At 40.5% G+C, this 16,967-nt stretch overlaps 1 protein-coding gene across 2 annotated transcripts in view; it reads right to left on the bottom strand.

Moving 5' to 3' along the window:
- LOC146386114 (uncharacterized) overlaps positions 1–14,491 on the bottom strand; it is a 40,840-nt gene extending 26,349 nt beyond the window's left edge. The window contains exons 1-2 of one of the 2 annotated variants that reach the window (XM_084932155.1): positions 14,212–14,491; positions 5,114–5,461 (exon numbers count right to left, since the gene is read on the bottom strand). In XM_084932155.1, coding sequence (XP_084788281.1) covers positions 5,114–5,461; positions 14,212–14,383 — 520 coding nt within the window. In that variant the 5' untranslated portion in view covers positions 14,384–14,491. Of the gene's footprint in view, positions 1–1,389; positions 5,462–14,211 lie in introns of those variants that run through there. The other variant, XM_084932154.1, reaches the window with a different exon arrangement.
- Between the last annotated feature and the right edge of the window lie 2,476 nt (positions 14,492–16,967).

Raw genomic sequence — 16,967 nt, 5'->3', positions numbered from 1 at the left:
TGGGCCAGATATAATTGTATAAAACACCCCTGGTTTAGACCCCGTTTCTACCCAATAAGCCATTACACAGACCCACTGTATGCTTCACATATGTCTCAGTTTACCTACAGTGGCTTGCAAAAGTATTCGGCCCCCTTGAACTTTTCATCATTTTGTCACATTACAGCCACAAACATGAATCAATTTTATTGGAATTCCGTGTGAAAACCAACACAAAGTGGTGTACATGTGAGAAGTGGAACGAAAATCATACATGATTCCAAACATTTTTTACTAATAAATAACTGCAAAGTGGAGTGTGCGTAATTATTCAGCCCCCTGAGTCAATACTTTATAGAACCACCTTTTGCTGCAATTACAGCTGCCAGGGTATGTCTCTACTAGCTTTGCACATCTAGAGAAATTCTTGCCCATTCTTCTTTGCAAAACAGCTCCAGCTCAGTCAGATTAGATGGACAGCGTTTGTGAACAGCAGTTTACAAAGCAATTACCAAACAGGTGAGACAGCATTTCCTCTTCCTTCAAACTTCTTCCACTGTCTTCATCGCTGCGCTCTGGACACTTGTTGCTCACCCCATCGTGTGATTGTCTCACTTACGTGCTTTTGACTAGAATGCACAGGATTAATAAATTATTCACTGTATAAACAGTAGAGGGCATAATAAAGCGCCGCCCTCATTGCTAAAAGCTCTAACTTTCAGGAATGGAGGTGGCAATTAGATTCTGGAGCCGTTCTTGACCAGTGATGCCCAGCTTTCCTCACTGTCTTCCTTCTCTCATCCCAACCGGGTGCAGCAGATGAAACGAGGTGAGTAAAGACGAAATAGTCTGTGCATCATGGGAAGCCTCCAGCACTCTTGGCCAATTGCAGTGCAACTAAGAGAGGATTCAGGGTCAGCTAATCCAGCCCACACTGTAAGACTAATCTGAAAAACTGGGAGGTGGATCCACAGAAACGAACCTGAAAACTGAAGGCTACTGAAAACACTACACTGAAGTTGGTTTCAGTGGCTCACAGAACATCTGATGTGGTGTGCTCATTTAAACGCAGGATCCAGAGGGTCTTCCAAAGGGTTCATTATGACAATGGTGATTTAGTAGATTTAACAGATGTATGCTGTATTGATGGATTAATGGATGCATGTGTGGTGGCGCGAAGGAGGATAACCAGTGAAGGTGACTAAGGGATGTTGACAACGCCACCTGGGGGGGGAGTTACACCCCAGGAAAGATTTCTATGGCCAATGTGGATTTTACACTAGCTACCAAAGCCCACAGGCTCGTTATTAACAGCAGAGGTGAGGCAGATCAGTTTTACAACTCAAAACTTATTAAGAATACTACTAAAAGCAGAGAAGTTCTTAAGGTAGCAGGGCTGAGACGGCAAGACAGTTAATTAAAACACTTTATTAACAAACAATGATTAAAATGACAAGGCTCGCTGCCACGACGCTACTCAATAAGAGCTCGATATAATAACTAAACAAAATGGTGGCGACCGGCCACTTGAGGAGGCAACCCAAGGGTGCCACCTAATTCCACTGCAAACCTCACTGTCACTAACACTGCAATCTACCTATTCCCGGTGTGTACACTCTCATGAATCTGGGGGGGTCGATTCCACCTCACGTGCCTAGTCCCACAACGAGCAGCCGCACCTCCACCAAAGCAACAAACATATAAAACATGAAACAAATCAGTAAAAGAGATATAAATGTGACAAATACACCCTAAGGTAGTTCCTTATAAAAGCATGATTAAAATATATCAAACAATTTGGAGTAAAAGACCATAAAACCAGGAGTCAGTCAAGGCCAGTCCATAGACTAGTGTAAAATGACAAGGCTACAACAACACAGCAGCAGTGTTGCACAATCCACTGTCTAAGGGGCAATACTAAAATGAGCGGCTTTTCTGAAGAAATCAAACTACTCTGCGGTGCTTAGTTGCCTAACGCTATCGGCCACCTTTGATGGGAAAAGAATGCCAAGTGCCTTCGTGTGGTAGAGAAGCACTACTGTTTCTGATAAGGCCTCTAATTATCAGCTGGGAAGGTGTGGATGTTAGTGCTGCATTTGCGGACATCATGTAAAAGCCTACCAAAATCGACTTCACTACACACGGATTGATTGATGGATGGATAGTAGTGATATAATGGGACTGTTTTCGCCCCCCAATCACCCCCTCAGGCGTGCTCGTACTGTATTTGGCACTTTTGCTAGTTCACGAGAGAGCAGACCGTCACTGATAACCGGTGATGGAGGGGGTGTCAATATCAGCCACAGACAGTGGTAGAAAAAAGTAAGGTTCTCTACCTGCTGATTCAAATGCGTGATTTGTGATCAAAACCTTTTTAAAGTTGCGCATCTTGCGTTATATTCACAGGGCTCTGTTGGTGCCTGTCTGATTGCTCGAATAAAATATTTAATCTCATTTTGTTCATTGTTCAATAATCATGTTTTTATAAAAAAAAAAAAAAATTTGAGCAAAAGACAAACTTTATGTACAGGGTGGGCCATTTATATGGATACACTGTAATAACATGGGAATGATTGGTGATATTAAAGTCCTGTTTGTGGCACATTAGTATATGTGAGGGGGAAAACTCCTCAAGATGGGTGGTGACCATGGTGGCCATTTAGAAGTCAGCCATCTTGGATACAACTTTTGTTTTTTCAATAGGAATAGGGCCATGTGACACATCAAACTTATTGGTAATGTCACAAAAAAAACAATGGTGTGCTTGGTTTCAATGTAACTTTATTCTTTCATGAGTTACTTACAAGTTTCTGACCACTTATAAAATGTGTTCAATGTGCTGCCCATTGTGTTGGATTGTCAATGCAACCCTCTTCTCCCACTCTTCACACACTGATAGCAACACCGCAGGAGAAATGCCAGCACAGGCATCCAGTATCCCTAGTTTCAGGTGCTGCACATCTCGTATCTTCACACCATAGACAATTGCCTTCAGATGACCCCAAAGATAAAAGTCTAAGGGGGTCAGATCGGGAGACCTTGGGGGCCATTCAACTGGCCCACGACGACCAATCCACTTTCCAGGAAACTGTTCATCTAGGAATGCTCGGACCTGGCACACATAATGTGGTGGTGCACCATCTTGCTGGACAAACTCAGGGAACGTGCCAGCTTCAGTGCATAAAGAGGGAAACACATCATCATGTAGCAATTTCAAATATCCAGTGGCCTTGAGGTTTCCATTGATGAAGAATGGACCCACTATCGTTGTACCACATATACCACACCAAACCATCACTTTTGTTGTTCCAACAGTCTTGGAGGGATCCCTCCAATGTGGGTTAGTGTCAGACCAGTAGCGGTGGTTTTGTTTGTTAACTTCACCATTCACATAAAAGTTTGCCTCATCACTGAACAAAATCTTCTGCGTGAACTGAGAATAGCTAATATCAGTTAGCTATACTCAGTTATTAACTTAGTTACAATATTATAAAAGTAATTAAATAATAATAATGGATTGCATTTATATAGCGCTTTTCGGGGCCCTCAAAGCACTGAACAATTCCACTATTCATTCACTCTCATATTCACACACTGGTGGAGGCAAGCTACAGTTGTAGCCACAGCTGCCCTGGGGCAGACTGACAGAAGCGAGGCTGCCACATCGCACCATCGGCCCCTCTGGCCATCACCAGTAGGCGGTAGGTGAAGTGTCTTGCCCAAGGACACAACGACCGATACTGTCCGAGCCAGGGCTCGAACCGGCAACCTTCCGGTTACAAGACGAACTACCAACTCTTTGAGCCACGAGGAAAAGTAACTATTGTGTTACTTTAGGAAAAAAAAGTTTAACCCTCTGAGGTCCAGGGTTGATTTGACCTCTACATGTCTACTTGCCTTGTTTGGTATCATTCTTTTCAGCACAACCTCACATCTGAATTTACAGTTATGTTTTCATTAGTACAATCGATTAAAAAAAAAAAAGAACAACAACATGAAATCAGATATATTTTTTTACTGTAACAACAACAAAAAAACATGTTTCACAAATCATTTTCATAACATGAAATGCAAATAGAAATTGTAAATTTAATAAACCTATGCATGAGTTTTGGAAATAAAAAAGTTACATGCAACTATTTACCTAAAAATGCAGGAAAGACTTTAAACTATTTACAGAACACTCCGATTCTGCATCAAATAAGATGCCACACAAATTATTTGTGCCACTCCAAAAAATTATTTCTCTCCACTGTAAGACAGAGGAGAACATCACAGGCCTGATACCTGCAGACCAGTGGTGTATCACTCCTCCTGTTTTCCACCTGGAGACAGCGTTTACTCTGTAATCTGCCTTTGGTGGCTTTATGGCAGCAACTGTGACATTCGGCATCATTGTTCTGACACACAAAACAAAACCAATAGCTACACAACACACTAACTACACACTCCATGCACGCTAGTGTCACAAATCTCTCACATCTCAAAACTCTCTCTCTCTCTCACCGCCGTCACTCCTAAAACTTTGGTCGTAAGCAGAGAGTGCTTACTAGAAAAATGTGCCACCTGCTTTTAAAATGAAACTAACCATAACCTCCTTCCTACCATGCTGTGTTTATCATTAGTTACCACGCTGACTTGTTTAACTTTGCGCTCTACACAGCTTGCTAAACTGTTAATCTTGTTAAAAGAGTACACCTCTATATGTGTATTTTTATGTGGCGAAACAAATGAGTACCACGTCTGAATGCCTTCCCACAAGTTTTACAATGATATGGTTTCTCACCTGTGTGGATTTTCATGTGCTCTGTTAAATTACTTTTACGGCTGAACGTTTTCCCACATGTTTTACAATGATATGGTTTCTCACCTGTGTGCATTCTCATGTGCTTCTCTAGAGAACGATGTACAAACTTTTTCCCACATATTTTACAATGATATAGTTTCTCTCCTGTGTGGATTCTCATGTGCTTCACTACAGAATTCCTATGTACAAACTTTTTCCCACATGTTTTACAGGAAAACGGCTTCCCCCCTGTATGGATTCTATAATGCATATCCATTTCATAATTATATTTGTAGACTTCTCCACAAACATCACATTTTAAAGACTTTTTAGTTTTGTCAGACTTACAGTGACTGTCTGGTGTAGGTTGGTATTCTACATTATTGTGAGCTTCTTTCTTCCCTGCTCCCTGATATTCTCTCACAGCTACATCAGAGCTGACACAGTTGAGATGGTCTCTTTTTGGTTCTGGTTCACTGTGGTCTTTTTCCTCAGCAGCAGTCACCATAAAGGCATGAATCTCCTCCTTCAGTACCAGCTGCTCTCCCTCCTGACTGCTACAGAGTAGCTCCTGTTCCTCTTTAATCTTTGGAGGTTCTGGTTCCCCCTGGTCCAGATTGGAGCTCATCTCCTGGTTCCACAGCTGCTGGTCAGGGACAACTTCCTCCTCCTTACAGACATGCTGCTGTGGGACGTCTGGAGGGGAAAAAGGAGACAATTAAAAGAAAAGTGAAGTGATAATAGAGAAAAAAAATCATACTGACCAAATAGACAACACAAAAAAAAAAAATTAAATTATGCTTGATATCTATGGCTCTTGGCAAGCTTAGCGTTAGCATGCTGTCTGCACAGGTGCTTGCACAGAGCCATAGTTGTGTTAGCAGCTGTTTTGTCCTGGATGCAGTTTCTACTTTACCATCATGGTCTCCTCCTTTTGTGAAATGAAAATAAATGTAATGGCATATGGCAAACTAAAATCAGCTGATTGTAGCACATGTGCAAGAGCAGTGGGATCAATAACCAGATAGACTAACAGACAGACTAACTATATGTTTACAGCAATGTCTGTAAACATATATTCAGTCACCCACTGGTGCTGAAAGGCTCTGCTTTCAGAATCAACTTTTCTCTCCACCATTGTGAGCGGCTAGCTTCGCAATAACAGAAGTTTGACTTGATTAACGCGGGAATGTTCCCAGTTAGCCTAGCGTTCAGCAAGGAGGCTGCAGCGCTGCATTATGGGACCTGTAGTTTGTATATTATTAGCGCCTCATATCGCCGGGCCATGCATAACAATAATAGTACATCTATATAAAATGATCTCGCGGGCTGGATATAAATGTACGCCGGGCCAGATGTGGCCCGCGGGCCTTGACTTTCACACATGTGCTATAGGGGTTCCCACTTTTCTGGATTACTTACAGCCCCCTCTGTCTGCATAAAACCAGTGTTGGAACACACTGTGGTTACATACCCTCTGGAGCATCAGTTGAACAGTATTGTACTGCAGAAAGTAGTGTGTTGGCAAGAAAAAGGCAATTAAGAATGGAAGATAGACAGAACATCATATAACTGAAAAATGTAGGTCTCTCCTACACTGCAAAAAAAGTTAAGGTGTGTGGAGATCAGGGAAATATTTTACTGCTACTATTCATAACCATCATCATTACCATTACATTAATTATCATTTCATCAAAGCATTTATTCAATAGATTAACACGTGTTCTTAGTTAAGATTATTACACCTATCACAGAGAGCTTCTGTCTGGTAAAAGGTTAGAAGCATCAACGGCGGGGCGAGGCTGAGTGCGTTGGAGGTCGACACACACACACACACACACACACACACACACACACACACACACACACACACACAGTAGTTAGACTCATATTTAGGTAAGAATTCAAATAATAGTTTGCAAAAGGTGGTGACTGCAAAACTGTGTCTGCCTAAGGGACAGTTTGTTCCAGGAGATAAGCGAGAGTTAGAAGATTAATAGGAAGCACCTGGCCTCGAGACGGAGAAGATGTCCTTTTCAATGTGTCAAAAGTCGTCAACAGAACATTTGTGGTTTTGAAACTCATGCATGTATTGTATCTGCTTGACGCATGAGGGGGCATCATAAAAGTAAACCCTGATGGTATAAAACAACTGCTTGTGTATCATTGGGCAGAGATCGATGCTGTCTGTGGGCAGTGTTCATCTCCCCACGCGTGTGTTCATTAAAATCATTGTTTGACCGAAGCTCTTCTGGACCATTATTGTTTTGTGCTCACCCTCAATATTTGAACTCTTAACAGGTGTCAGTGAGTACAGTTTCCTTCAACATCAAAAGAAACAAACTCTGACAGGAAGAGGTCTGGCAGACCCAAAGACACGACTGAATCAGAGGACAAGTTTCTGAGAGTTAACAGCTTGCGTGAATTACGGCTCACAGGGCAACAGATTCAAGCACAGCTTGAAATTTTCTGATCATCATGCAGGATCTTTGTGGGCCGTTGATGAGAGGAAAGGATGGTTCACAGTGTGTGGCATCAACCCTCAAACATGGAGGAGGAAGTGTGATGGTCTGGGGCTGTTTGCTGGATCCAGGGTCAGTGACTTGTACAGAGTGAGAGGCTTCCTGAACCAAAACAGCTACCACAGCATTCTGCAGCACCATGCGGTACCTTCTGGTATGCACCTAGTTGGTCAGCAAGATAATGAGCCAAAACACAAGTCCAGGGTGTGCCAGAACTACCTCAGAAAAAAAAGAACAAGATGGTAAGCTTGAAAACACGGAGTGCTCAGCACAGTCTCCAGACTTAAACCCCACCGAGCTGGTTGGGGATGAACTGGACAGAAGAGTGAAAGCAAAGCAACTACAAGGTCCACATTTATGGGAACTTCAGCAACAGATATGGAAGAATATTTGATTTCTATTGGAGAAAGAATGTCACGGCTGTGTTCAGCTGCTATAGCTGCCAAAGGGGGCAACTTTGATGAGTCAAAATCTTAGAATACATTTTGGTCTATTAATTGATTCATGATTTCTTTTTTAACTCCAAGTGCTTATTTGTGCTCTGCCTTCATTTCAGAGTGCATTGAGACATTAAACTAGGGATGTGCGATATGACCAAAATCTCATACCTCGATGTAAAACACCTCTTTTTTGCTTCTCATCCATAAACTCTCTCCATACTCTGTCACATGACTCTTGCGTAGGTGGTAGAAGAGGTTTGTCATGTTTGAGTCTGTGGTCTGGACCAGTTTGCACCATAATTTGCATAGTACAGTTTTCAGGTCCATGTCAGACTTTTCATAACCAAACCATGTCCCTGCTACAGAGGCAGCCCCTCGTTTAGGAATAAGGTCCTGGATTTGTTTAGACTGATCCTTCTGTTTGAGCTACCTGGTTCTGCCTCATCTTCACTGGTCATGCTGGGATTCTCTGTCCCTTCAACCACGTGGTGACTGTAAGCACCATTTAAAGTTACCTCAAATAAAAACATGAAGTAATTTGTTTGATGCATATTCTGAATTGTTATGTTTGAAAATAATGTATTTTGTCATCATTTCAGTTTATTTTGAAAAATCTCAACAGGATCTTCAGCTTTATTTTGAAAGGTTTATGTCAGGGGTGTCCAAACTTTTTTCACTGAGGGCCACATACATAAAAATATGGGAGGGGCTGGGCCACTTACTAGAAATTAGGTATATAACCTTAACTTTACTGTATTAAAGTTAGAAAAATCACTTAAAAGTGGTCAAATGTGTGTTATATTGTTGAATATAATTAAAGACAAAACTGCCTTCATCACAGCTTTCCATAAATGGATCTTTATTGATTTATTCAGAAAAAGCTTTGGTAGCTCATTCTCAGAACAGCAGCCTCAGATTTCTTCTTAGACAGAAGATTTACAGTACAGAGAAAAAACAATAAAAGCGAAAATGGGACGGGTAAATTTCAAGTTTGTTATTTAAGTTATTAGGCTTAGCAAAACATCTATTAACGTCCGTTTGAAATGATTATCAACATTAACAGACTGAACTGGACTTAATAACAGGAGTGCATATAATTTTAGTAAATTATTCTGGTGAGTATCAGCTGCGCTGGGTATGTAAATCGGGCCATCCAGCTGCGGTGCTGATCGCCACTCGTGCCAGAAATCCGGACAAATGTCACTTGATCAAGGAGCAAATCTGCATCAGATGAAATCAGCTGACTACGTGTGCGTGCGCTGTGCACAGGGGTGTGTACTCTGTGTGTTAACAAGAAAAACGCATATAAGAAAGTGGTGCGCAAAAGCAGGGTAGTGACATAATTGATGCGCATTATTGATATTTGAAGCATGTGTACCTGCACATTAACACACGGGTACTGTGGAATATATTTTTTACTCACCTAAAGCGCTCGTGCTCTCGTCCACTCCCCGCAAAAAAATTAGCAGCTGTGCGGTGTCTGTGGCATTGGTGCTCTCATCGCATGCGATAGAATAAAAATCAAAAGCACAGCTTTATCAGACAGTTGCAGTTTAATGTTGGCTGACGAGTCTTCAATGCGTCGCACAACTGTATCTCTGGACATGCTGACGTTGTTGAAGTCCTGCACTTTTTCCGGGCACATTATTTTGGTGACTTTAACAAGGCCGTGTTTTATGAGGTCTCCATCTGAAAAAGGCTTGCCATGTCTTGCGATGAGTTGGGCAACCTCATAGCTGGCTATTGGAGCCTTTTCCTGGACCTTTTGAGCACAAAAAAAATACTGTTGCTGACCCCGCAGGAGAGCTACCCTTTTCTTTAATTTCTGCTCTCGCTCAGCACCAGTGTAGGATGCATAGGCCTGATGTTTGGTTTCATAATGACGTGGTACATTATACTCTTTCATAATTGCCACAGTTTCAGTGCAGATCAAACAGACACACGTCCCCTTGAATTCTTTGAAGAAATATTCACTCTCCCACCGTGTCTGAAATTTTCTGCACTCATTTTCTACCTTTCGCTTCTTTGGTTCTGCCATGTTTAGTAACTTGGGGTAAATTTCTTCTGTGATTGTCCTTTTTGGTGGAGCAACTGCCTTGATCAACAGCAGCTCCCCCTGGTGTTAAAACTAAGAAGTGCAATACACTCAAGCAAAAGTTGGAGTGCGGGCCATATTCTATTCTATTTATAAAATTACTTGCGGGCCAATTAAAAATGGACCGTGGGCCAACTGTGGACACCCCTGGTTTATGTAGAAAATAAACAAGTGGACGGCAGAGCCACACGATGGTTGTACTGTCATTGTTGCTAACAAACCGACGAGTAAAAACAGTTGCTTGTCCGTCCAAAGTGTGGTTATTTTAAATATAAGAGAATTAGAGAACTTTAAGAAATTAATATAGGCACTACAGTGGCCATCAAAACAACTTCCGTAACACTGATTCATTAATGTTGAATTCTCTCGCAGCTGCTCTATTCCCATGTTGTTGCAGTATATTAATAACTAACCTCGTATTGTGGATGAAAAATCTCAGTTGTTCTCCTGACTGAAGTTTGCCCCGTGTATAGCATCCTGCTATGCGATTGCATTTGTCCCTGACCACCAGAATCCCTCACGTTAACTTTTATCGAGTGGAAAAAACGTTTGGCGTTCATCCTCCAGCTTCACTGTGCTAATGTTATGCTAACATAGCTGTGTCGCTAGCAATCACGTAGCACAACATTATATACCAGGTAGTCCAAAATCAGTAACCCTGCAAACGCCACTGCTGTTTAGTTTTCTGTCTTCATTTATGTTGGAAGTGGTAGCAGAGCTGTACGTTTTAATTAGTTTCAAAAATCTCTCAGTCAGAACATGGTATGAAATGTTTAGGTGGAAACTAGCGAGCTAAGTTCCTGTTAACTTCTAACTCCGTTAAATTTAATAAATTCTGTTTTCATGGATGCCTGGATGTTAAACTTAATTGTTACACCTGGTAAAGCAGCAACGCTGATGATTTTATTAAAGATGAAAGAATTTAGACCGTTTTTAACTCTCAGTGTTCTTTGACTTTGGGACCTGAAGCCGACGGAGTTTTGGACCCAGATTACTCCGCGAAGCTCCTCACTACGGCAGCCGTAATGCTCTGACAATCCATTAAGCAGTGCAGCTTACCAAAGTTGTACTAAAACATTTTTTAACAGATTTCTGCACGCCAAAAATCGGTTCGAGGTCAGTAAGCACAACCAGAATTCGTACATAAGGCACTCTCTCAATTTTTGAGAAAATTAAAGGATTTTAAGTGTGCCTTATAGTGTTAAAAATACGTTATACAGAAGAAAAGAATATATTGCGATATATATCGTTACCGCACGTGCTTCAAATTATACCGCGATATGGATTTTAGGCCATATCGCCCAGCCCTAGCTTGTTTACAAACTCTAATGTTAGATCTACATGACACAACCTTGTACTCTAATACCGCCCTGTCAATATCAAGGCCATCTTATTTTGGATTTCAAAGTAAAAACCCTGTGAATTTTCATTTTTGAAGTACTCTTTCAATGACTTCATAATGCTCTTAAAAGAAAAAGTCGTATCACCTTCGTGAAGTAATATTTTAGAAATAAAGAATTAAAAAAAAAAGAAAAAAGCAAAAGTCGTATTTCCAAAGACTAGTTGCAGTTTATATCAACACTATTCAACCACAGTGTTTTTCACAGTAATACCATGTCAATATCAAGTCAGCCTGATTTTGCCTTTCAAATTAATGGCCTGTTGAAATTGCCCATATTTGACTTAATCTTCTAACGATTTCAAAATGTTCTAAAATGGAAAATTCTTGTTTCCACAGGATAATTTCACTCTGTATTTACAGTATACAGCCCCAAAGTGATACCATGTCAATATCAAGTCAGTCTGATTTTACTTTCCAAAGTAATGGCCCATTGAAATTGCCCACATATGACTTACTTTTGTAACAATTTCAAAATGCTCTAAACAGAAAAAAATCCTGTTTCCACAGGATAATTTCACCTTAGGTCAACAGTATACAACCCCACAGTGATACCATATTAATTTCAAGTCAGGCTGATTTTGCTTTCCAAAATAAAAGCCTTTTCAAATTGCCCATATCTGACTTACTATTGGAACGATTTCATAATGCTCTAAAATGGAAAATGCCTGTTTCCACAGGATACTTCCACTTTACTTGACTTGATATTGATATGGTATCACTGTGGGGTTGTATACTGTTGATCTAAAGTGGAATTACCCTGTGGAAACAGGAATTTTCCATTTTAAAACATTTCGAAATCGTTCCAAGAGTAAGTCAGATATGGGCAATTAGAAAAGGCTTTTTAATTATGCAATGGAAACAAGAATTTTTCTTTTTAGAGAAATCAGAATTCATTGAAAGATTATTTCCCGTATGGGCAATTTGAAAGGGCTATTATTTTTCAAAGGCAAAATCAGAATGACTTGAGATTAACACGGTATCTCTGTAGGATGGAATACTGTCAATATGGACAGTAATTATTCTGTGGAAACTGTAATTTTCCATTTTTCTAAAGTCATTGAAAACGCACACTGATATATGGTCAGTTTGAAAGGGCTATTATTTTGAAAGGCTAAATAAGAATGATTGATATTGACATGGTATCACTATGGGGTTGTATACTGTCAATATAGACTGCAACTAGTCTGGAAACTTGAGTTTTCCCATTCTGAATTAATTAAAAGAGTAGTTCAAAAATAAACATTCAGAGGGTTTTTACTTAGAAATCCAAAAGGAGATGGCTTTAATATTGACATGTTGCTACTAGAATACTACGGTATGTCATTTGTATCCAACATTAGAGTGTGCAAACAAGACTAATTGATATTTGTGAATGTGCTCTTAATTTACTGGAAGTTGGCCTTCATTTTGAAATCATGCTTCAGGAGCTTTTATTTTGAAATCAAGTTTCCACGTCTTTTGCCATAGTGCTCAGAATACACAGGGAACGTAAAACAAAGTGGAGGCTGGCTTAACTGCAATGCTGGAATTGAAGGCTAGTGATGGGATTTCCGGCTCTTTTTAGAGAACCGGCTCTTTCGGCTCCCAACCGGCTCTTCAGGTTGTTTTGTTGCTTTATTATTAACAACAATATAAAGTTATGCACAAAAGGAACTACTAATGTAAAAAAAACAAAAACAAACAAACAGTGGTTTTATTTATATATGTTTATATATAAATATATATATGCTGGCCCCTAGAGACTAGGCACGTACAAACTCCAAAAAGCACGTACAAACTCCAAAACACATTTCTAGCGTTAACTGAACTTCCAAAACAGAGCTACCTAGATCACTTAAATTACACAGTTGAAAGCATATGTGTATTGTTTTGTATTTATACACATGCACTTATATATATTCAAATAATTTAAAAAAAAAGTTCATTTGCCTGTTACTACCACACACCAAATCCGGTCGTTGGTACTTCTTGGCTTGTGTAGCCACTAGGTAACAAAAGCTCAACACTGCGCCTAGCATCCTGGAGCACTTCTGTTGCATTTTGTAGGCGCTTCGGAGCTTGTACACGTCGTTCACTTCAAAGATCCAGCTCTAAGAGCCGTTTCGTTCGCCACCGACACATCACTAGTGGCATTGGTGACCTCCATATGGAGATACTTTGCGGAATACAGATTTGAAGTTGGACTTCACTGTCTCCGAGTGACTTCTTGCGATCCAAGAATGGGGTGAAGCCGGCCTTCTTCGACATATCTCACCACTAAGTATCTCGCTCGGTGGAGCCTACAGTGCAGTTTTTCTCTGTCGTTCACTGTAGTTCCCAATATAATTTTTTATTTATTTTTATCTGTCAAATGTGGCATATAAATTAGGGGTGCAACAAACGATTATTTGATATGGACTACTCACCGATTATTTTTGCGATTAGTCGACTAATCAGATCATGCATCCATTGGCCGTACAACGTACAGCTTATTGCACCAGCAGCATCTGCTCTTATATAACTATCATTAGCTTACAGCTTTAAAAGTTTAAGGTATGTGCTAACTAACAATAAAGACAAGATGATAGTTTATTAAATTTTAATGAAATTTGCAGAGTTTAATAAACTCCACCGAAGCCGTCTGCTCCTTGCTATCTAAAATATAACAGGATACCGGAGTATATTCTCGAGCATCTCACACTTCTGATAATCAGCTGTCTGCTTGACGTTTATTCAGCTGTGTAAAAACTCTAACTTTGATCTCAGCCAAACCGATTTACTCAGGAACAAATAAAATACTGAAAAAAGCCAAACAATAAAATTTTTAAGTTATCTAAGTGACTTATATATCATATTTAACCTGAGTAGCGAAATACGGCGGGGGGTTTGAAAACGTGTGAAAAGTGGAATATAAATACATTTTGCTTACTTACGTCTCCAAAAAGCCTTCACAAAAATAAATGTGCCGCAGAGCTGTGATTAGGATCCTTCATCAGAATGACACTCACCTGTCCTGTGCAGCTTTATTTCGGGTTTCCAGGTGATATCCATCAGTCTGCGCTGACGGTCGATCTCTTGCTCGTACTGGACGATCGTTTTTTCAAACTCCAAGAATATTTGTTCAGCAGCAGCAGTTAGTCGCTCGTTGATAAACTCTCTCAGATACTGAACTGAAGGCATTGTTACTGCGGCAGCTCACACACTCAATACAGCAGTCTCTGTGATCAGACACACACGCGTGGGACGGTGATGATGCCTTTGTTTGTTTACTTCCGCCTGTGTCACGTGGTGAGGTTCCGGTAGAGCGCGAGTGTTCTTCTTCTTCTGTATAGGGTTTATTGGCGGTTGGCAAACAGCAAAATGGTGCATTACCGCCACCAACTGGTGTAGAGTGAGGCCCGAAATGACAAAAATAAAATAAAATAAAATAAAATAACCCCGAAGAAATGGGTCTGCCTTAAAAACCGAAATACAGCCTGATAACTGTCACTTATAAAACTCACGCGAAATAAATCCATCAAGTCAAACTTCACTTTCATATCGTCCAGCTTTTTGATCAGTTGTCTCCTTTCAATATTATACTTCTGACAATGCAATAAAACATGTTCTGTTGTTTCCTGTTCCCTACTGCAGTCACACTCCCATGTACAGTGTTTACCTATTAAAAATAATGTGCTATTTAAACCAGTGTGTGTGAATCTCCTCTCTCCTATTTCGTCCTGTACTTCTCATTCCCCCCACTTTCCTTTGGATTTTGTACAACCACTGCCCTTTCCTCTCTTCCTCCCATTGCTTTTGCCACCTTTCTTTCATTTTGTATCGTATTCTGCTCTTGAGCTCCGTCCTACTCACACTAATAACCATATCTACCATCGGTCTCCTTGTTGCGACTTTTGCTGTCCTATCTGCCATTTCATTTCCTTTAACTCCACGATGCGCTGGTACCCATGAGATTGTGACTACAAGCCCCATCATAACAAGTCTGAATAATGTCAGGTCTGCAGTCTGAGTGACTGTCTTGCAGGCTGGCCAGTGATGAGCTCGAGTCTGAACATATCACAGACCTTAGTGGTTTCGTTTCCTCAATCCACTGGATAGCTAACAATATGGAAACCATTTCAAATCGTCATTGATCCTTTTCCCTACCTTGATATTAAATTCAGGAACTATAAATGCTATCCCACTTTGGTTGGCTGTATTCTTTGATGCATCTGTGTAGATTTTGACATAACTATAATACTGATTAAAATATTCCTGTGCTGTATGTGAATTTAAGATAAAACGCTTCTCCTTGTTCTTTTTGTTTAACAATGTGAAATCTACCACTGCATCAGGGAGCATCCATCATAGCTGGACTGGCCATCGGGCATACCGGGCATTTACCCGGTGGGCCGATGGTAATTTTTCGTTTTAAATGGGCCAATGTTTTGTTGTTGTCTTTTTTTTGTAACCGTGTAAACAGTGAAAGGTGGCGGATTGGACAGATGCTGGCAGACGTGTAAAAATAACTCAATTGTTTGGTAGTGGCTATGGTGGAGCTTTCACAGATTCAGTAAAATTAGCAAGTGGTGGAGGCCAGCAGGTGGATGGCGGGGAAAGGGGTGGGGAACTACTATTGCTCCAGACCACTTTACAAAATGCCAAGAAAGTCTGGGATGAAGACATGGTGAGTCAAGATTGTTGCATAGTACTGTACACTGTATACCAGTTTCACACACAATACGACAAATTTTGACCCATGTCTACAAAAAAGCTTAAAAAAGGATGTTTGACTTATTAAAAAAGGCTGATAATTTACCCAAATTTAAAGATAGAAATTTTAAATGTACAAAAGTGCAAGACAATGATTATTTCTGGGTGATTATTTCTGGGTGAAGTACATACACTCTACCATGAATAACTTGAATGTACAGAAGACATTAGCTTGAAGCTTGAAGAGTTGGACAATTATTCAGCCTTTATATGAGCTATTTAACACTTATTATTTTTGGTCCAAGACATCTATCGGTCTCATTGAGCCTGTGTGGTGAGATAGCTGAGGGCAGTTCAGTGACTGAGCTGTAGCAGTGATGTTTACCCAGCAGCTAGTTACACCTGGTACAAGGAGAATGAAGATTGACCAAAGGGTTGAGAACACTGATATTTTCCTCATCCAATATTTTTTGTCTCATTTTTAGGGAAATTGGAAATGGTGATGAATGGTATCCAGTTGACTTTGGTTGTCTTGGTGCAGATTGTTCTGCTTGTTTTGTGTCAGTGCTCTGTGTGCGGCAGGCGGAGGTGAGGATCCAAACGCAGGACTCGTGAAGGCAAATTTCAACAGAAAACCACAGTTTTATTGCTGGCAAAGCACAAAACATGAACAGAACAACGAACACTGAGAACCGGAAACATACAGGCATGATCTGTTGGTACAACACGACACTGAGCACGGGAAAACACAGGGCTTATATACACAGGGTGGTAATCAGGGAATGGGTAACAGGAGGGAGACACAGCTGGGAGAGATCAGGGCTAACGAGACAAGGGGAGCAAAGCGGCACACACTAACATAAGACATAAGACAAACAAAGACGCAGACACGACATAGAGACAGACGGGACACTGAACTGAACCGGCAATAAACATGAGAACACAAAACCTAAGAACTACTTCCTAAACCAGAATAAGTGAAAACATAGATTCATCATCATCATAAGCACTACAAGAGAATAAGAAAACAATCAAACACACCAAAATAACTGAAACAGATTCATCATAAAAC

Source organism: Perissodus microlepis, chromosome 6 (assembly GCF_051167445.1).
Source record: "Perissodus microlepis isolate ML-2025 ecotype Zambia chromosome 6, ASM5116744v1, whole genome shotgun sequence".
NCBI lineage: Eukaryota > Metazoa > Chordata > Actinopteri > Cichliformes > Cichlidae > Perissodus > Perissodus microlepis.
Note: the sequence above shows the minus strand (reverse complement) of the source record. Positions and strands in the feature narration are given on the sequence as shown.